Here is a 22,760-nt window from a genome sequence, read left to right on the forward strand (position 1 = left end):
TGACTTGAACTTGCAGGGCTTGGGCTAAGGGACTGTTGCAGTGTAAACATGCAGGCTGGGGTTACAGCCTTAGCCAAAACATCTACACCATAATTAAACAGTCCCTTAGCACGAGTCCTGCAAGCCCGAGTCAGCTGGCATGGGCCAGCCACGGGTTTTTAATTGCAATGTAGACATACCCTTAAATTACAGCCCCAACAGCCAGATGACCACTCATCAAACCCCCTTGATTTAAGCCATGGGTTTTGTCACAAATCACCCATTTTGTCTAAAAGATCCCTCTGTGATTGAAGAGTACTGTTTTCTCTGCAATCCCACACAAAGATTTACTCTCAATCATTTTTATTTTACTTGATACAAAATATTAACATTACAAAAGGTGCATTTTATGTAAAATCAATCAAGGGCTATTACATTTTCTCATAAGTTAATTCATGGCCACATATAGTACATGTCTTTTTGTATGTATCTTCTTGAATGTTTTCTTCAGGTCCGTACTCATGCTGGTGGGAACTTGTTCCTCTTTTCCACACACTGCTCCTAACAGCTCGACGGAGCTCTGATGAAAAATGTAAACCAAGTCTATGGTAAGTAAATGGTAGTTATTTAAAAAAAAGAGTCAGCACTAAAGATAAACACCTTTGGGAAGAGAACAAACAAAAGGGAAGGGATAGCTCAGCAGTTTGAGCATTGGCCTGCTAAACCCAGGATTGTGAGTTCAATCCTTGAGGGGGCTATTTAGGGAACTGGGGCAAAAATCTGTCTGGGGATTGGTCCTGCTTTGAGCAGGGGGTTGGACTAGATGACCTCCTGATATTCCCTTCCAACCCTGATATTCCACAACAGATTAAGGGACAAGAAACTCAGTATTTAGGGAGACTCACATTACTTATGTATTCTGAGAGAATGTCTGTTGTTTCTGAAACATATCTAGAGCCAAATTCTGATTGCCTTATTCATGCAAGTATTGCCATTCAAGCCACACGGACTACTTGTATGAAGAGACCACAATAGCTCTGAAAGAGCATTCGGGTTAGTTATTCTTCCAAGTTTATTATTGAGGCTGTGTGGTATTTTTTTTGTAATAAAATAGGTGAGGCTATGTGAAACTAAACATAGGAGTCCTCAAAGCTGCCAGGTGCCCAGGGTTTAATTTTGACTTTTTTGATTTACAAAACCAAGATGTGATCTCATATGCCAGACTTGGTTGTGAGTATTTGAGGCCCCATTACCTACCTATAAAGTTTATTCCTGGAATTACTTAATTTGGTAAATTGGAGTTAAAAGGAGTAATTTTGTAAAATTCTTCATCACACCTCAGTCCTGACCTATAATACCTCTTATCCACCTCAGGACCTCTGCATAAAGCCTCAAAATTAGAGATACTGTAAAGGAAACCCAAACATGCCAGTATAGCCTTTTTCTTATTATACTGCTATTAAGAAGCCTACATCACTATCGTCTCATTAAAATATATTTTCAAACTGGATCTCTGTTATTAACATCTTTCCCCTCGATATTAAACTGCAAGGTATTCAATTTATTTATCTAGAATGACAATTCAGCCGAGTAAAAACTGCAGAGCTGAATGTTCTAAATATAGGGAAGGAAAGGCATGTTGTACCTTACAGATTAAGTTCAGCTTTCATATACAATCAATTCCCACTGATATTGCTGCATGCATATAAGTAATGGCAAAAATAGGCTCCTGGAGACAAAATACATGTTCTCATTCAAACAAAGTGAGGAAAAAGTTATTTGGATAGGCAGCTTTATGATATATTGTGGGTGTACATCAGGGAACATAAACAAGACAACAGTGGTACCAAACTATCAAAGTTGTGTCCACATTTCTAATGGTTATGAAAATTTTCATCTGGCCATATTATTAAAGTGTCAGTTTCCCACTACATCACTAGACGTGGAAATAAATATGAATACAGACAGACACTACTCTAGCTGAAGCTGTAGTAAAAAATTATTTACACTAATTCTCCATGTCCAGAAGCAAATAATTACTACCTGGTTTTATTTTATAGCCTACAAAAAATAAACCTTAAAAAAAAAAAAAACTTAGTTTAAATTCTAACCATTTACCTTTAACTTTTTTATCAAACTTTTTCTGTTTCATCTTTTCTCTATTATCTTGGCGGGTTTCTCTTGCTTCTTGCAACGCTTCTTCACTACCCCAAACTTCAAGCGAACGTTTTATTACCTACGGGATAGACCACAAGTGTATTCCTTTTTACCCTGAAATGATAAAGATAAGCTGCTCTAGTTTAGAATAGAACTCTCCTTTACACAATTTTATTGTGTTGCTATATCCCACCAACAATCCCTCTTCCATCACCTGGATAGCTCCCTCTTTGCCTGTGACCCTTGTGACGGCAGTGTGTGGAGTGCACACCCTGAAAGAGCTGAATTAGGCCAAGTGGGCCCAATCATCCAATTAAGCTGCACAGAGGGGAGACTTAGGCTATGTAGAGCAGGGGTGGGCAAACTACGTCCCGTGGGCTGGATTCGGCCCGCCAGCCTTTTAAAGCCGGCCCTTGAGCTCCCGCTGGGGAGCGACATCTGGGGCTTGCCCTGTTCTAGCGCTCCAGCCAGGGAGAAGGGTCGGGGGCCGCTCCACATGGCTCCCGGAAGCTGCGGTATGACCCCCCTCCAGCTCTTACGCGCTCCAATGGCCCCGCTCCAATGGGAGCTGCAGGGGCGGAGCCTGCCTGGCCATGCCTCAGCCTAGGAGCTGGAGAAGGGATGTGCCGCTGCTTCTGGGAGCCATTGTGGTAAGCGCCACCCCGAGCCTCTCCTCATGCCCCAACCCTGATCCCCCTCCTGCCCTCCGAACCCCTTGGTCCCAGCCCAGAGCAGCCTCCTACATCCCAATCTCCTTATTCCCAGCCCCACCCTAGAGCCCACACCCCCAACCAGAGCCCTCACCCCCTCACCTCGCCCCAGCCCAGAGCCCTCTTCTGCACCCTGAACTCCTCATTTCTGGCCCCACCTCTGAGCCTGCACCCCCCAACCAGAGCCCTCATCCCTTCCCGCACCCCAACCCCAATTTTGTGAGCATTCATGGCCTGCCATACAATTTCTATTCCCAGATGTGGTCCTCGGGCCAGAAAGTCTGTCCACCCCTGATGTAGAGGGTGCTAATTAGAAGGAAGCTCACCTATAAAGCCAGGAGACTGGCAACAGGGAGGAACCCTGCAGTCGCTCTCCCTGACGTAAGGGAGAAGGAAGGGGGAACAGGAATCTGTGAGGAAGGGTTTATCGAGTAGGCCTGAGAGAGACGGGTCTGACTAGAAGGCTGGGGGAAAAAAAGAGTTTAAAGAAACATAGTAGGAAGTAGTTTAGGGAAGAGAGCAGTAGGCTTGGTGACGACCCAGACCTTAACTGCTTGCTATAGGGCCCTGGAATGAAACTCAGAATAGAGGGTGGGCCTGGGTTCCCATACCATCCACTGCAGATTGGTATTGCTAAAAGCAGTGAAGGGGAAGACTGCCTGAATCACTGTGGGAGTGACATAGTCAGGGAAGCATGCATGAGGGCTGCCTGATGCTGATTGTACAGAGATTTTTGAAAAACTCCTGTGGAAGGGGAAAACACAGTGTGACCTGACTGGAGGGCTGAGTCATGAAGCAGCTGTACTGTGACTCCATGAGCGGGAGGAGAGCAACAATAGTGGAAGACTGGAAAGGGGGCGCTGAACCTGGTGGAGCTAATCCCAGAATTGCCAGAAAGGGGTGCCACCCAGCTGTGAGTAGAGCACCCTGTGACACTCCCACACATTAATAAAGCTTCCTTATAAAACAAAAGAGAGGTTACTTTGTTTGAAATGGATTTTCATGCATGGAAAACTACTATTACCTACTAATTAAGGGCCTAATCTAACTCTAATTGATTTCTCACACATCCACATTTAAGAATATTAAGGCATGAATTATATTTCTAAGGGAATCAAAATATTGATTCAACATATTTCAAGACAGTTGTTTTCTTCTAAGATGTACATGTCTTTAAGCAACTTGATATTTTTCAAATGGGTTGCAAATGTTTTTACTCAAAGAACAGATCCATACAGATTCTGGGTCAGTAAAGAAAAGTTATTTTTTCCTCTGCAACATACTAGTTCAGTCAACAACTTATCACTAAACAACTTCCTTACTGAATAGGAGAAACTCAACCTTTCCCATTTATTTCAGGGACAATTGAAATTCTACCGCATGCACTGTACAACGTATTTAGTTTTGTTAAATGGTAAAGATTCTGAGTTCAGTACAACAATGATTAAATTATGGATGGTAGTGATAATGTCATGAAAATGCAAAAAAGGACCATATATTTTGAAAAATTTACAAACATTTTCATACCTGTAATTTTAAGTAAAGCTTCATGTCACCCCACTGTGAATTATGAGGGTTTTTCTTCAAAATAAATTTGAGCACCGGTTCTCTCTTATCTAAGTCACAGTCTTTAAGAAGGTACTCTTGCTTTGCCTCAGTCCTTGTTATAAGCTTATGCTTACCTTCAACATCTCTGAAACAGATTTTTTTTTTAAAAGAGACAGGTGAAAAGCATTATGTAACAGGCTAATATTAAAGTTCATTATGTACTGTACAATGCACCTTACATCCCTACTGTAATGTGGGCCTTGATCTTGCAAACTTAGTCATGCGAGTAGTCCTCCTGAACTCCAATATCAACACACTAATTTAGAAACCCCTCTGTTTTGTTTGTTTTGGGGTTTTTTTGGGGAGTGGGGGGGAAAAGGAGAATGGGCTCCTACCGGAATCACCTCAAAGGTTCTACCTGAGTTTGTCTCCTACCACAGGTTTTTCCTACAAGAGGGGATAATTGGATACTATATTTTCAAATCTTCATTGTTTCAAATACAAATTATACAGCCAAAGCAGTTTTCAAATGCAAGACATTTGGCATGCACAAGGAATAATAAAATAAAGCAAAAGGTTTAATAAAAAAGTGTTTATTTTTTATTGGATAAGTAATGAGACAATTGAACATTCTGGTTACACAAGGTACTAGTGAGCATCTGAAAAATTTATTTCACCTGTCTTGATCCAAAGTATTACCTGAATCTTTTTATCATATGCCCAAATGATTACATAAATTAAATCCTTATCAGGGAGATAATTTTAATATATTCCCCAATTTGCTACAAATATATAGATATATTGAAATTTTAAAAATTGCCATATGTCAGTGGGAAAAAAAACTGGATTCAGTCAGATTCAATCAGGTGATGTCTACAAGATCCAATAAATAAACACATCAAAAACTATTTATTCAATATTCAGTTTCCAACATTTAAAAGACATACTTAGGGCTAACTCAGTTGACCATCCCCATCACAGATCTACTCCAACTTACAGAAGCTATAAAAAGTCTTGTTTAATTTGACTATTTAAATAGCTGAACACTTTTTCTACCACAGTGGTTTTTTAAAAATAGATCTTTGCATGGCTGATCTGTTATTTACTAATTTCACTGCTTTGAACATATGTAATAATCTTGATGGGATAATAATCTCCATTACCATATTTAAACAATGCAATATGAATGCTGTAAAGTAAAGAGACTATACATTTCTAACATACTATGTATTTTTTTCACATCATGCACTAAGAGGCATGTGTGAAAGATGTGGTTCTTTTGCACATCCACTTTTCACACAAACTTATTAAATTCCATTCATAGAATTTTCCAACTGACAATATCTTATTCAATAACATTCCTCTGATAGCCCTTTAATGTAAATGTGTTTTTACAACAGAACTGTATAAATCATTAAAATCAAATTTTTATTCTAGTAAAATAATAGTTAAGTTAATTTAATAATTTATCAAACAGTTTTTGCCCATTATTTACAATACCTGCAATTATCGCATGTTGCCCAATCAAAGTGCTGCATGAGATACGAGTCCATGAATTGTTTGCCACATTCTTCACAAATAAGGTAATCAAATTCTAGTACAGGTCCTAATAGAAGGGAACAAATAATTTGAGTTAGGTAAAGTATTTGGGGTTGATCTTACTAGAGCTTAACATTAATTTACAATGTTGCTTTTATATCGTATATTTAATATGCACTATTCATGTTTTCCCTTCTGAAGAGTTTTCTAAAATTCTGTAGAACAAACTAAGGCTATGATCTTGCAATTGGATCCTTGCAGATGGACCTCTGTCTGTCTGGAGTCCCACTGAAGCCATTTTATCTTTCAAAATAACAAGTAACAGATCCCAAGAATAAAAGTTCTAAAAAAGAGTTCTCCAATTTCAACATTCGAAGTGTATGCATGTGTGCACGTGCACACTCACAGCTTGCAAGAAGGGGTTCTGGTTTAGATTGTTACAGATAGGTCAGATATGGGAAGTGTTCCCTTAACATGGCACCAGGTTAGAGTGGGAGAACATAAAGTTAACCATACAGTACTTTCAATACATTTCTATTTGCTTCAGGCCAAATGAGGAGCTTTATATTTTAGATTTTTTTATTTTTTTTTTAAACCCTAGAAGTGTTGACATTCAAGTATCAGACAATTCTAATTATAGACTCAGATCTATAGCAGACCTAACCTGGCAAAAATTAAATGTTATCCCAATTTGCATTTTATACTGGAAAGTGTAGGTGCTCAGCATGTCTCAAAATCAAGTTCTAGCATTAGGCTGTGTAATTATTAAACCATACTCCCACTAATTAGTAACAGTATAAAGCTATTTTTATTAGGACAATAATAGAGTGAAGTTACCAGTGGTTGAACAGCAATGGCGGAAGTGTAGATGCCCATATCCCAACTATTGAAATTTTAAATATTGGAGCATCTGGGGCAGCACGACTGACAGCTGAGATTCAGTGGCAAAGCCCTGTAGGTTATTACTTGCCCTGCAGCTGATTCAGAATGGAATGAAGCAAGAAGATAACAAAGGAAGAAGCTGGTTTTGCTGGAGGTTTTTATTCATTAATTTAGATGTGGGAAGGGAGAAAATGCAGGTAGGGCTGAAAAGAACATGCATGGGATCCTCCCCAGAAAAGTGTGGGGAAATGATGCAATCTGGAAGCATTTTAACAGCCAAGAAAATAGCACCCATCCCATCCTTCTTCACTTTTGTCATTTAGTTTCATTCCCCGCCTGATAGCCTACCTTCTATCAGGGGACTTGGTCCTTCCCTATTGCTCCTGCCACTTCCTCATGCCTGAATCCATCATTCTTGAGACAGCACCCTTTCTGTGACTGACAAGAAGTGCTGTTAACTATGTAATGGGACACAATGCTGACTTCACTCCTAAGCAAGTACTCCCACAAGTATCAACTGCCAGAATGGTACTACTGGACACCATGGATCAGATCGTCAGCTGTAATAAATTGGTACAGCCCCATTGTTGACTAATATATGCTGGTTAGTATATAAATATTATTGAGATTATGTATTATCTGCACCATATATATATTAGTATGCAAGACACACCAATAACATTAAGCACAAATATTATAACAGTGATATTACCTAAACTGGCCTATACCATAATCCTCTTCACTTATGTAAGTATCCCATAACACCTTGCATTAGCTGAAGTAAGCCTTGGCTTCAGTAAATAGGAAAACTGTTAGTATCTGGAATACAATTATTTCATTATAGCAGCAGGAAAGGAGTTACCCACACTAAAACCTAAGAGGTATCTTTATGGCCCTTAGTACCTGGAATGCATACGGTCAGAACAAAAGATAAAAGGCTACACCATGGTACCAGAAACAAACAAGGTAGAAAGCTAATTAATTAAATCCAGTTTCAAATACTGTACATGGTACCTTTTGTGATGTCATTCCATATTCTTTATGAAAATATGCTTATGATGTGACTATGACATAACAGATATACTTTATGCAAGATGGCTCATGTGAGATATCATTGGAAAGGTTATGATTTACTGAATGTGATTATCCTATTTGTATGCATTAGTTTGTACAGAGTCAGGTGGTCTTGTTACCTGATGCTAAAACACTACCAGGGACTTCTTGTAACTTTCCACTGTAAGGGAAGGGGGGTCAAACTAGGAAACAAAGGACTCCCGCTTTATGCAAATCCTATTTAAGGGTGGGGAGTGAGGTAACTGAGGTAGTCAGTTCTCCCCCGCTACCCAACCCGAGATGACTGCTGCAAACAACTAAAACTGAACTGGGGGAAAGAACTGGGCCCAGGCTGGAAGGGTGTCTGGCCTGTGAAGAATATTATTAGAACCACATTTAGGGTGAGAACTTACATGTAATCAGTTTCTTTAGTGTATGAAGCTTAGTTTGCGTGCTCTGTTATATTTTCTTAGTAATCTGCCTTGTTCTGTCTGCTACCACCTTAACTATTTAAAATATACCTGTTATAGTTAATACATTTATTTCTGGTTTATAATATAACCCAGTTTATGTGATTGCTATCCGGGGGGAGGGGAGGGAGGGGAAGGGAATTGTGCATACCCTCTTCCACATTGAGGGAAGAGGTGAATAGAATATATCTTTGGGTCTGTACTCCAAGGGAGGGGGACATCTGAGTGCTGGCGCAAGTCCCTTAAACTGAGTCTGGGTGTGGCCCTGCCTGTGTGTCTGTTACAGGAGGTTTTAAGAGCCTGGCTCAGCAAGACAGGGTAAAGGGGGCCCATGGTGGCAGAACAGGTAGACTCAGTGGTATCTCAGCACATCAGGTGACTTCCCAAGGGGTCCAACCCGTCACACCTTTTACTGATCAACAATTTAGTGTATAAAAGGATTGCTTTAGAGGTGTAACTTTGGGGAGCACACCATAACATTGCTGCACAAGTCTGTTCTTTGGAGACTGGCATCATATAGAACCTTTTTCCTGTACTGTATTAATTAAGCCTGTCTGACGGTTATTTGGTCTCAAATATATTTCTTAACAAAATAACAAACCAAAGTGTGGTCAAGCAATTAACTGTACAGTTTATCAATGCCATTGAAATCAATGGAGATGTTGATTTGCACCAGTTCAGGATCTGGTCCAGTGTGTTCAAACCTTTTATATAGCAGGGGACTGTTGCATCAGTATTTGTTACTAGAGAATGAGGAATCAGAATATACTAGGTAAAAATTGTAAGCACCCAGAAGAGTGTAGACTGTACGGATTCTGTTACTTAGATCCTCACTTTCCCCCATCAGACATTTATTTATCTTAAATTAAGTGTCTGTCTGGTTAATTATTGAAAAATACATGACCCTTTTCACTACCAACCAGTAGCTTTCCATACATAAGGACGTATAATAAGCCATTTTTCACACAAATGTATTTCAGGTTTCTCTGAAGCCATTGCTGACTTTTCATAATTCCTGTTCAGCTAGCGTGCCACAAAATGGAGCAGCTTATTCATTTTAATAGTGTGTTCATATTAACTATAAATGACCAGTATAGCCATTTTCTGCAAAATTAATCATGTTACCTGGCTGATGGACAATTTTCTCAACCTTGTGTTCCTCCTCTTCCTCCTCTTCCAAAAAGAATCCTCCCCCTGTGTCAATTATCTTTGGAGGTGCTTTAACTTTAGCACTTCCTGAAAAGACAAACAAGAGAAGTCAACATATTTAAAGGCTAAAAGAATTGCATGCATCAATGTAAATGCAAAATTATTTGCAAAACTAATTTACAAAATGTGGCCTTCACATCCAACATTCATGAGCTAGCATGGAGATCTTTCTGCTTTCAAAATACACTGTCAGTACTACTCCTAGATCTAGGAGACCAGGACATGCAGGGTACGTGGAGAATCATTCAACTCCAAGGGCAGATTTCTAACAGCTGAAGGGAATTCATTTGTTGTACAAAGGAAAATACACATGTATAGGTTGCACTATATCTGTTACTGCAGAGCAAGGAAAGCAACAAAAGAACCAAACTTGGTGGAAAACTGTTCTTGAAAGCTATACCTAAGGCTAAGATTATGGCATGAAGGTCACAATTTCTGTGACTTCCAGAGATCTGTGACATTTTCCGCTTCAGCCCTCCCCCGCAGCTCCCAGCCACCGGGGTCGGCGAAGGAACCCCGGAGCTCCAAGCCATCAAACCTGCAGCTCTGAGCCACCACAGGTGGCAGGGGTTCCTTGCAGCTGAGCCACCCTGGACAGCAGTTGCTGGCAGGGTGGATTTGATTTAAATCACTAGTTAGGAAGACTCAATTTAATCATGGATTTCTACATAAAAGTGCATTCTTGTTGGTTGTTATAACCTTAATACATATTCTTCGCTACTCAGAGATAGATGTAGATTTCATTTTTAGAAGGTACACACTATACATTTTTGAAGTGATTTATTTTGAAAACTTTTCAGATTAGTTTTACAGCTATATCAGGAAATGAATGATTGTTTGGTTATTTCATTTTCCAAAGGTAATTGAAACAGATATTTATGAAGTCATTGGGAGGTGAATTATCTCCAGTTCAACAGGTTTATTTGGAGGATTTTCTTGCCATGCTGTATTAGGAGGAGATCACCACCAGACAGACATTTAAATTGTTTTATTTAACTAAAACAACAACGTGATGTATTCTGGATTTTTTTCTTCAAGAGCAAACATATAATATTTTAAAAAAACAAACATGAATTTTTGAATTTAGTTAAACATTCAAGTTTTTTAAAATCAGGATTGCTTTTGTAAAAATTGTTTTTAACTAAAATAGTTAAATGAAATATTTAAAAAAAAAACACAAAAATTAAATCGACTATGTCAGCCAGGTCAACATGAGAAACTTAAAATATTGGCTTCTGCAGCTAAGTCAGTCGTCTTCACCTTCATTTTCCTGTTTGTTCATAATTTGGAAAAGAAAAACAAGCTTTCCTACTTTTTCAGGTCCCAAATGATTTCTCAATTTGGAATGAATTAGTCCAAAGGAAGAAAATATTCTTTCTACACCAGCAGAAGAAGCTACTGCTGTTAAAAGTGAGATTATCACTTCAACAGTCTCTGAATCCAAGTGCTTAAGTGAATTCCGACAGTTCACTGGTGTCACTTTCTTTAAAACATCATCAGTAAACATATATTTCTTGAATGGTTCACCCTTAGCTCTGAAGTTTATTATAGGTGGCATTCTGGAGGGATGATTGCTGGATGTCCATGTCATAGCCAACTCCTCTTCTTCAGCAGTTCAGGTTTGACCCTGGTACCGAGCATTGAGAATATTTGCAAGAAAATGAGCTGAAGATAGTGCTTGTCCCATTCGTTTTTTTAATGCTTGTAATTTAACTCTGTCATTGCATATTTCTCTTTTTAAGATCTCACTCTGTTCCTTCCAAATTTCAACAGCATCAGCAATAAAACAGCTATTTCCCTGCATTTTGTTCAAGGCTACAGAAATAGGCTTCAGAGTATTCAGCATGCGTTCAACATTTCTCTTAAGCCCAATGTTGAGAATTTTGGCTGTGACGGTGCCATCTATTTTTTCACAATTTTGTTCACAAACTGTCATCAGATTAGGCCAGTTCTTGATATACAGTCCACTACTGAGTTCCATCGCACGTCTTGTGGGAGAGTCGCTTGGTTCCTCCCACTTTTTTCAGAGCAGCTGCTGCAAAGTGGTTGTTACGGAAGTATTTTGCAATTTCAACAACATTAGCCTTTATTTCTGGAACACTGAAGTCTTTGGCTAGGAGGTGCATCAAATGAGCACCGCAACCGTATGTTATTAGCTTGGGACTCTCTTTGAAATCGTCTTTTTATTATCTTGGATACATATGCAGTATCGTCTGTGACCAAGTTGTGTACTAGACATTTGAATTTTTGTTCACAGTTTGTTATAGCTGTTACTGCTACTTCTTGTAAGTATTCTTGTAAGTGTGTACATTTCCTGATGTATCAATTGTTTCTGTAAGGAAGACATTCCCTTTTTCTGTTGTCACACAAGCACATACAACAGGATCATTGTGGACATTGCTCCACCCATCAAGACTCAGTTAACAATTTCACCCTCTAGACCTTTTGCACACCGCTCAATTTCTCTTTCATACACTTTATCCAGCAATTTGCCTGTGACATCTGCTCTCTTGGGTGGACCACGTTAATGAAGTGTGGGTTCTCAATCATACAGAAAGGAAAGTTTGTTGCATAAACAAACCGGGTAATTTTTTCATCAATTACATCTTTTTGTAATCTGCTGGTTCTTATCACAAACTTATCTATGGTTGTTTTTGGATGATGGAGATTTTTTTTTCTTCTTGCTACAGGTGATATACTGTGGCTATGTGACATACGTGATGTGACTGAAACACTATCATTGGCAGATAACTCTGGAACTATAGAAAATGATGGTGATCTTGAAGGTGGATAGTCTTCAGAATCCTGTATGTTGAGGATGGATTCTCCTAAACAAAATAAGTCAATGCAGTTATTTAATTATTACCACCATACTGCTCATTTAATATTGCTCATTGCATTCACTGAAACTCAGCACTACTTTAAAGGTGACATTGTAAAAAGAAGTTCTGCCTATTTCAGCTACTTATTTTTTATCACAACTGCATCTGAAATGATAGTACCATAGAGTAACAACTATATTTTTGCTCAAACATAAGAATTCAAGAATAGTCCAGAAGGAAGACAGGCAGTCCTTAAGAAAGAAATATGAAATAAAAAAAAAGTTTACCAACCTGAAGATCCTGCATGTTCAGACATGTTCCTTTCATCATCTTTAACGCAGCTTCCTCCTGAGAAGGAACACTTCTCATGATGGTATTTCATTTGGGCAACCAGGCCTTGTATTTCTTTGTTGCACTGTTTGCATTTTGCACGTATGCCTGTCTTACCCACCAGAGGAACTTCATTCAAATATTCCCAAACTGGGTCTCTTTTACAGCCTGCTACCATTACAGATTTTCCCTTCTAGTGAGAGAATGGTATGAAAGATCTCAAACCTCAAGACTTATGGAATATGCTGCTCAAACAGTTTCACTTTTGTTTCTACTGCCTGGCCCTCCCTTCTCACATTTATCCCCAGACTTCTTTTCCTTGTCCAGATCTATTCCGCCCCCAACAATCTTCTATTCATTGAACTTTTTGAAACTTTGCACTTTTAGAGAGAGGTAAGGGATTGACTCTGTGTACACAAATTTGCAGAGGGACAATACAGTTGAGGTCTGTTATTTCTCACCTCTATATATTTATTTATTTAAAAACATTTTTGCTGTTAACAAGCATATTATCTCTGGAGACACAAATCCACAGTTTAAGAACTGCAAAACTAAGCATCTCTGATGGGATCTTTTAGACTGAGCACTGAGTCCAATTGGGTAGATAGAAAGATTAACCTAAATAATCTATACAGAAGCCCCTGGAACCCCATAAAATTGAGTCCCTAATCCATGAACTATTGGAACTCATTTACAAAACTTTTCTTAAACATTACGTGAATATATTGTCTCATTCTAATTCTATAGTATTTATAATCCCTATTCCACGATGAGATATCTTTGAGCTATAATGTATCTTAATTAAAACTATCTTTATATAGGTTTTTTCCTCAAAAAGCATTTTATCAAAAAAATCCGATTTAAATTAAAAAAATCTGATATATATTTTTTTAAATCATTGATTTTTATCCACCCTGGTTGCTGGACCTCCCTCTTCCCTCCTGCAGCTGGGCTAGGGCTCTCATACCCCATCAGCCCCATTTTGTCACGGTTATTTTTAGTAAAAGTCAGGGACAGGTCAAGAGCTTCTGTGAATTTTTGTTTACTGCCCATGACCAGTCCCTGACTTTTACTAAAAATAATCGTGACAAAATCTTAACCTTAGCTATACCTAATGCCTGTGACGCATGGGTCCAGAGATTATAAAACGCATGCTTTACCTAAATTAAATGAAACAAACAGAGACGTGTGTGTTAGAAAGCAGAAATCTAACAAAGCACTTTTGGGAGCCGGAGTGCAAAAGCTTTAGAAAAAGGTGAAGCTGAAAAGTCTTTTGAAAGAAGTCAATTCTACAGCAAAATAAATGCACGTTGAACTATGTGATCATATAAGAAGATTTAACATTTGCCAGATGGACTTTTCCTATTTGTCAGCTATATAACAGAAAACCCATGAAGTTCATAAAGCACAAGTTGCCACAACAAATGAATGTTTGGGCTTGTTAAAGAACAAATGAACAAAAAACAAAAAAACCAACAAACTGGACACCTTTGTTCTCCAAAACATTTTAAGTTAGTGTAAATTATGCCTGTAAATTCTTGTTGTATTCTATGATCCAAATAAAAAGATAATGCTACTTTTAAAAATATATATTAAATGACATGGTAAACTCATATTTCTGAAGTATTTTCACAAATGGGAAAGAACAGATTACGAAAGGTTCATAGAATGAGTATGAATAACACTGGTCTATAATTTTTGAGAAGTCGTCTGCTTCAGAGATAAAATGTGCTATTTATTATGTATTTTGATGTGCTGAATTCAAATATGACAATTAAAACAACTGATTGGCTACTGTTTCTAAGATATTTAAGTTTTTACATTGTATGCCTATGTATATTGTATAGATAGTAGAGTTTTAATCATAAATTGTAAACCTAGGTCTTTGCATGCGTTTATGGTTGCTTTACATGATAATATTTCACCTGTCCTGTTTATGTAACACTTTAAAAATCAGCAAAAGGGTTATATAAATAAAATTTATTATGAAACAAAAGGCAAAAAACTATTATGTACATAGTTTAGTCCTATTCAGTGTCTACTCGGCCCTTCTTGGCTTGTCTCTTGTATTCATTAAATGGAGCATCTCTTGTCACTGTCCAGCAATAGTCTGCAAGCATTGATGGGCTCCATTTGCCCTGATAGCGTTTCTCCATTGTTGCAATGTCCTGGTGAAATCGCTCGCTGTGCTCATCGCTCACTGCTCCGCAGTTCGGTGGAAAAAAATCTAGATGAGAGTGCAAAAAAATGTATCTTTAGTGACATGTTGCAACCAAGGCTTTTGTATGCCTTGAGGAGGTTTTCCACCAACGACCTGTAGTTGTCTGCCTTGTTGTTTCTGAGAAAATTTATTGCCACTAACTGGAAGGCTTTCCATGCCGTCTTTTCCTTGCCACGCAGTGCATGGTCAAATGCATCATCTCGAAGAAGTTCACGAATCTGAGGACCAAGAAAGACACCTTCCTTTATCTTAGCTTCACTTAACCTTGGAAATTTTCCACGGAGGTACTTGAAAGCTGCTTGTGTTTTGTCAATGGCCTTGACAAAGTTCTTCATCAGACCCAGCTTGATGTGTAAGGGTGGTAACAAAATCTTCCTTGATTCAACAAAAGGTGGATGCTGAACACTTTTCCTCCCGGGCTCCAATGACTGTCGGAGTGGCCAATCTTTCTTGATGTAGTGGGAATCTCTTGCACAACTATCCCATTCTCAGAGAAAACAGCAGTACTTTGTGTATCCAGTCTGCAGACCAAGCAAGAGAGCAATAACCTTCAAATCGCCACAAAGCTGCCACTGATGTTGGTCATAGTTTATGCACCTCAAAAGTTGTTTCATGTTGTCATAGGTTTCCTTCATATGGATTGCATGACCAACTGGAATTGATGGCAAAACATTGCCATTATGCAGTAAAACAGCTTAAAGACTCGTCTTCGATGAATCAATGAACAGTCTCCACTCATCTGGATTGTGAACGATGTTGAGGGCTGCCATCACACCATCGATGTTGTTGCAGGCTACAAGATCACCTTCCATGAAGAAGAATGGGACAAGATCCTTTTGATGGTCACGGAACATGGAAACCCTAACATCACCTGCCAGGAGATTCCACTGCTGTAGTCTGGAGCCCAACAGCTCTGCCTTACTCTTGGGTAGTTCCAAATCCCTGACAAGGTCATTCAGTTCACCTTGTGTTAGGAGGTGTGGTTCAGAGGAGGAGAATGGGAGAAAATGTAGGTCCTGTGACATTGATGGTTCAGGACCAGAAGTTTCATCCTCTTCCTCGTCTGACTCAAGTGAGAAGGATTCTGGTGCATCAGGAACCGGCAGTCCTTCTCTGTGGGGTTCTGGGCGTATAGCTGATGGAATGTTTGGATAATGCACAGTCCACTTTTTCTTCTTTGACACACCTTTCCCAACTGGAGGCACCATGCAGAAGTAACAATTGCTGGTATGATCTGTTGGCTCTCTCCAAATCATTGGCATTGCAAAAGGCATAGATTTCCTTTTCCTGTTCAACCACTGGCGAAGATTTGTTGCACAAGTGTTACAGCATATGTGTGGTGCCCACCTCTTGTCCTGATCTCCAATTTTGCAGCCAAAATAAAGGTGATAGGCTTTCTTAACCATAGTGGTTATACTGCGCTTTTGTGATGCAAAAGTCACTTCACCACAAACATAGCAGAAGTTATCTGCACTGTTCACACAAGTACGAGACATCTCTGCTCACTTTGGCTAAACAGAAATGTGTCCCTTTGCAAAATCAAACACTGACAAATAATAGAGCATGACACTATATGATTTCTAGAGCTGATATAGGGCAATTTGTTCAGCAGAGTGATGTGTAAGCTTCATTATGATTGCATCATCCATGACTTCTAGGAATAACATGATGCAATTCATATCATGTATGACGCAATACCAGCTTCAGATTGCATCATTCATTGTTTTGCCTAAAAAGCAAGTACTGTCCAAACCCAGTCATAGATTTATTCATAGATCCAGTCAAAGATGTATTTTAGTCATTTCTGGTTTAAATTGAGATCCCTTTCCTTTATAACTCACTTATCCTCCGCCATTCCCAAGTCAAGGGTCGTATGTACTGACCCAATAGCATATCTTGAAAACTAGAGCCAATCAACAATTTTAAGCATCATTTTCGTTCTCAGTGACCAAGAATTAGTAAAGTTTGACTACATTTATTTCAGAAGCATTTTGGCTGTAGAGCAGTGTAACTTTTTGGAAGTCCATATGATTAGGCATTTATGATGGCAGCACGGGAGAATGCAGTGCTGTAGTAAAGGCCAAGATGGCAATTATGCATAATACTTGTATTTCATTTTACAATTATCTCAGCCCAGAAGCAAATTACCTTAATTTCCTTACTGTTCTTGGTTCTCTTCTAATATTGCAGTAGCTCCTGCTGTAAGCACTCTAAACCTCCTCTTTTGATCGTTCATAACTTTGGAAAACATGACTTTTTTGGGCTGCAATCTTCCTGGCTTGGTCTCATCAGAGGTGAAATTAGTTTTGGAATCTTTGAGTTAAATTGGTTAAGTAGATATTTGTACATGGTGTTTCTTAAATCACTATGTTTTAATTAGAAATTTTGTGCATACTTAACTCAAACAGCTGTCTTCGAGCTTGCCTCATTTAGGAATCAGCTGTACTTGAAGCAATGTTCGTCATTTTTAAAAATTGAATGTTTAAGGTCTTTAATGTATGCATAGTAGAACTTACTGTTAAGTCTTAATGATACTTCTAAAGCTAGAATCTCGGAATAATAGAGTGCAGTGCTTTCACTTTGGATTGATCTTTAACTCTGGTGTAGAATTTGAAGTGGCTGGGTTCTAAGGTATCAGGATCTCCATCAAGAACACACTAGGGTCAAATGGAGAACTTACAAAGCCCATTAAGTATTTTCTGTCCTTTAAAGGAAATGCAAAGGCATTAGCAGACTAATGCTAGGAACACTAGAGTTGAGTGAACAAGTAGTCAAGTCTAGAAATTCAGGGTTTATGTTGAAAATTGAACCTTTGTTGTGCCTTTTTGCAGTATTTTAGGGAATAACTACTTATCAAGTAAAATTACATACAGAAAAGAACACTAGAGTTGCAAAGTCAGAGACTGAACCCGAATTCTGGCATTTCCTAATTTGGCAATGTTGTAGCTGTGCTGGTCCCACAATATTGGAGTGACAGGTGTGATATCTTTTACTGCGCAGATTTCTGTTGCTTACACAGAGGCCTTGGCTACACTCGCGGATTCATAGTGCTGCCGCGGCAGCGCTGTGAAGCGCGAGTGTAGTCGCGCCACCAGCGCTGCGAGAGCTCTCGCAGTGCTGCAAGTACTCCACTTCTCCGAGGGGAATAGCTTGCAGTGCTGCGAGCGAGCGTGCAGCGCTGCAGGCGCTGATTACACTGGCGCTTTACAGCGCTGCACTCGCTGCGCTCGGGGGGGTGTTTTTTCACACTCCTGAGCGCAGCAAGTGCAGCGCTGTGAATTCCCAGTGTAGCCAAGACCTGATTAGGTCTGGGGAAAGGTACGCGGTGTCACAGCTAGATACAACATGGAACAGATTGTTAAGCATAAGGAGCTAATACATTGCAAGAGACCATTCAAGGTGAAGCAGGGAGTTGACACCTCTCCAATAGTGTGAAGAAGGAGGGTTAGTGAATCACAGCTTGTAATAATGAGCCATAAATCCATTGTCTTTGAGTCCATGATTTTTAGCTTCTAGCATAGTTATGAATTTAAATTCCCAGGCTTGTTTTTAAGGTGTTGTGCAGGCTTTCTTTGAGGATGAGGACTGAGATCTGATATGAGATGGTTTTCATTAAAAATGTTTGCCCTCAAGTTGTATGGCATTTTTGTCTTTATCATTTTTTCTATGTAACTTCATTCATGAGCTTAGTGATTGTCTCGTTTTCACCCATATTGTTGGGGAATTAACGTTCTCTAGGAATTCTTAATTTTTCCCTGTAGCGAAGCGACGACTCACCAGCGCGGCGGCGCCTCCTGCTGGTCATCTCAGGAATTAGCTCTCCAGCATAGGGAGCGCCTCCTCCTGGCTGGTGTCTCACCTGCTGCTGGCCCCCATGCCCTCCCGGACTCCGGTGCTCTTTACCTTAGGGTTCTGCCCACTGCAGTATCCCCACACACTGGGTCTCCCCTCCCAGGGAAACCCCCAACCCACCTTGCCTCAGTGGCTACTGCCAGTCACCATCTAGCCCCTGCAGTCCGTAATGGCCACTCATCACTGGCAAGGGGGTCAGGACCTGCTGCCTTTGGCTATTCTCAGGCTGTATCTCTGCAGCCCCAGTACCTCTGTAGGCCTTCAACAAGACCTGCAGCCTGGGGTTTTACCAGGCTGAAGCTCCCTTACCCTATTCCCCAGCACTGCTCCAGGTACCTTTTTCTCCCAGGCAGCCAGGTCCTTCTCTCTCCACAGCTAGAGAGAGACTCCTTCAGCTCCTGGCCCCCAGCCCTCTGATCAGGGCCAGCTGGGCCCTAATTGGGCTGGCCACCCCTATGGTCAGCCACTCCCTCAGCTGCTCTCACTCCTTTTCCCAGCCTCAGCCCTCTCCAGGGCTACTTTTAACCCCTGTTCTGCGGGAGTGGGGCAACTGCCCCATTACAGGCCCCCTTTGTTCTTATCCATTATGGTGGTGTTTATTACATGATCATATGTAATAAAGGACCCCTACTTGATTCCGTGTGCAGAGAACTGTATGGCTTAACTCTTTCAGGGTACTTAGCACTTTAATTAATTTCATGTACTTCGAGCAAAGCTCTCACTGACTGCAGTTGAAGTTGAATGTGCTCAGCACTCTTACAAATCAGACTCTAGATGTCTCAGATTGGGCACCCAAAAATGAGAAAACAGTGGCTACCTGTGAAAAACTTGTTTTGTGAGTTGCCCAAAATCTCTCAAACACTGTGGCAGAGACAGGGATATCCAGTACTCAAGGGTTGCATTCAGTTTTCTAAACCATGAGACCATCCTTTCTCCTCTTGCAGTCCTCTGCCTCACTTGACTATACTGTCCAACTTCTGAAAAAAGTGTGTCTGGGGTCGGACAGAAGGCAACAACAGCCTCATTAACTGTACAGCCCTGACTTCATTCCCTTCGCACAATTCATCCTGCTCACTGAATGAGGCAGGAGTTATCAATACATACACACAGGCAACCTTCATTTTGTGTTTTCCTTCTCTTGGCTGCTTGCCAGCACAAGATCATGGAGCACACAGATGAGACAGTCTCCCTGCTTGCAGTGCTTGTGCCTCATGTCAGAGCAGCCCTTGGCTTCCAGGAGCCTGGAAAGTCCTGCTCATCCCCAGAATGGAGCATGCTTGATACAGATGGGATCTTCAGGGTTTGAGCATTGGCCTGCTAAATCCAGGGTTGTGAGTTCAATCCTTGAGGGGGTGATTTAGGGATTGGGGCAAAAATCTATCTGGGGATTGGTCCTGCTTTGAGCAGGGGATTGGACTAGATGACCTCCTGAGGTCCCTTCCAACCCTGATATTCTATTCTATTCAGAGAGCTTAGCTTCCAGACTCTCTCTAATATGTCTCTACTAAGCATGTACAAACTCCAACTTTCATTGGCTTATAACATGGCCAGATTGAGGCAGATTTTCATGAGGACTGCAAACGGCAAACTCCTGACATCAGGGTGACGCCCTTTCAAAGATTGTTCCAGAGCATGGAGGCGCTAGAACAGGGGTGGCCAACCTGGGGCTCCGGAGCCACATGCGGCTCTTCAGAAGTTAATCTGCGGCTCCTTGTATAGGCACCAACTCCGGGGCTGGAGCTAGAGTCGCCAACTTTCCAGTGTGCCGGGGGGTGCTCACTGCTCAACCCCTGGCTCTGCCACAGGCCCTGCCCCCACTCCACCCCTTCCCGCCCCCTCCCCTGAACCTGCAGTGCCCTCGCTCCTCCTTCTCCCCCCCCCCCCCCGCCTCCTGCACGCCACGTGATCCGGAGGCGCTGGGAGTGGGCGGGGGGGGGGGGGCACTGACTTATTACTGTGGCTCTTTGGCAATGTACATTGGTAAATTCTAGCTCCTTCTCAGGCTCAGGTTGGTCATCCCTGTGCTAGAATGTCTCAGTGAAATGGTTAAGAATTTTTTAAATTTGGATAAAACATATTTTTTCAAACTTCATTCTGTGAAAGGGCTGAACCATTTGCTGCAATTTCCTCCCAAAAATCAACTTGATGCAGATCCAAACACCTGTTGTGGAGAATTTCAGACCAAGCAATTTAACTTTTGTCAAAATGTTAATCAACTGAAAACGGGGTGTTAAAACAAGTATTTGGCACCCTGAACTGTAGGCATCCCTACCTGTGCTACTTATATCAATACAGATTGGATCTAATACAAATGTACATAGTGACATAGTGTAAGGTTTATAATAAAGTGCAATTTTCAGACTTAGTTTGATTTTTTTTTTTAAATCTTATAGAAACTTGCAAAATAAGACAAGCTTAAAGAAAATTACTTCAGTAGCATTAATATTTAAAGCCACCTAGTTGAAACTTTGTTTTGCAGTATAGTTTGGAATGCTCCTAACTACTGCACTTTTTTTTTTTTCAAATATAACTTAATTTATAGATTTTTGTAATATCTTAGGACAACATTGACTTAAATGTATTTTAACTGATTTCCTTAACCCCTTTAAATAAAAATTAAATGTTTTATTTTCCCCTTTTTGCTGTTTTACTTCTGTAACTTCTCTAGTTTGGGTCATGAAACTTAACTGACTACTTTTGTTTATTGTTCCACATTCAGGTTCTCACTGGTGCAATATTTTGATTGTAGACAATGCAGGAGAATAACTCAGCTTAAAAAAATGTTTTAATTGATAGTTTTACAAGACTCTTTTGTTTACAAGTCAATAGGGAGTCAAACTTAAGATGCCTCTCTCAAAATCAAGCCCACTTGGAAGATTGTACAGTAAGCTACTGTAGGGGTGTTTAGTGAGTGGGAGAGTGGCATTTAAGGTGGTGGGTTTTTAGTGTCTCACTGTGTTGAGCAGGGGTCTCAAACTCCCAGCCCGTAAACCTCCCCAATGTGGCCTGTGGGGCTCCAGCAGTTTTGGGGCCAGGTCTCTCCCTTGGCCCCATCTCCGCTCCCCTGCCCCCAGGCGACTTACAATGGCCTGGGGCTCCAGCAGCGCAGCGGAGCTGAGCGGCGTCTGCCTGCTCACTCCATGAGTCTGCCGGCCCCTCCGTGCTGCCCCCGCCTCGAGTGCCCCTGTGGCCAGTGGGAAGCTGTAGGGATTGTGCCTGGGGGCAGCAGCGCGCGGAGGCCCCCCTTAGCCTGCCCTGCCTTGGAACCCCAGGTAAGCACTGCGCTCCCCTCCCAGAGTCTGTACCCCTCCCCTTCTCCCTCCCAGAGCCTGCAACCCCACCCCCTCCTCCTGCAGCCCCACCCCCTGGCCCAGCCCAGAGCCTGCACCCCAACTCATCCCAGAGCCTGCACCCCAGACCCTCTCCCCCACCCAAATGCCCTCTCAGAGCCCAACCTCTCACCCCTTCTGCACCCAAACTTCCTCCCAGAGCCTGCACCCCAATCCCCTACCCCAGACCTCCTTGCCCACCCAAACTCACTCCCAAAGTCTTAGGGGGGAGGCGGGTTCTGGGCGGCATGAGTGATATTATTGGCCTGCTGGGAGGATTTGAGGACTGGCCCTGGCCCTAAGGTAAATTGAGTTTGAGACCCCTGGTGTTGAGGGTCCTGAATGGGTCTTGCGATAGTTCTTGTTGCAAAAACTTTTAAAAGGCTGCAGATGAATAGTATATGCATGTGTTCTCAGTACGAGAGGCATTCTTTTCACACTATCCATTTTATAAACACACCTTATAGTCCTCATAGCAAGAGTTTAACAGATAAAACGTGCCTTATTTGTGGTACATAGTCGCATGATACTGTTGTTCGTCAGAATTGTGCAAACTTGGACATGATGATGGAAATGTGTGCATGTGGCTAGACTGAGCTCTGATAACATGGTTTTTTTTTTTTTTTTTTTCCTCCTCCTCTTCCCCACCCCCCAGGTAG

General features: G+C 40.9%; 1 protein-coding gene across 1 annotated transcript; it reads right to left on the minus strand.

Annotated features, from left to right (window-relative positions):
- Window positions 1-303: 303 nt before the first annotated feature.
- XPA (XPA, DNA damage recognition and repair factor) lies at window positions 304-18,725 on the minus strand. Its single transcript, XM_034774930.1, has 7 exons — window positions 18,698-18,725; window positions 12,299-12,334; window positions 9,464-9,574; window positions 5,895-6,000; window positions 4,374-4,539; window positions 2,098-2,215; window positions 304-559 (listed from the first exon to the last, which is right to left on the minus strand). The coding sequence occupies exons 1-7, from the start codon at window positions 18,723-18,725 to the stop codon at window positions 411-413; spliced, it is 714 nt and encodes a 237-aa protein (XP_034630821.1). The 3' UTR covers window positions 304-410.
- Between the last annotated feature and the right edge of the window lie 4,035 nt (window positions 18,726-22,760).

The sequence above is a fragment of the Trachemys scripta genome, chromosome 6, assembly GCF_013100865.1.
Source record: "Trachemys scripta elegans isolate TJP31775 chromosome 6, CAS_Tse_1.0, whole genome shotgun sequence".
Lineage (NCBI taxonomy): Eukaryota > Metazoa > Chordata > Testudines > Emydidae > Trachemys > Trachemys scripta.

Bases quoted from the DNA above. Each gene is read 5' to 3' on its own strand.
- XPA (XM_034774930.1), bottom strand. From the start codon at position 18,725: ATGACCAGCAGGAGGCGCCGCCGCGCTG. The intron at 12,335-18,697 runs GTGAGTCGTCGC...GAAGACTATCCA, and splicing joins CAGGAGGCGCCGCCGCGCTG to CCTTCAAGATCACCATCATT. The intron at 2,216-4,373 runs GTATGAAAATGT...TCTATCCCGTAG, and splicing joins AGCTTTACTTAAAATTACAG to GTAATAAAACGTTCGCTTGA.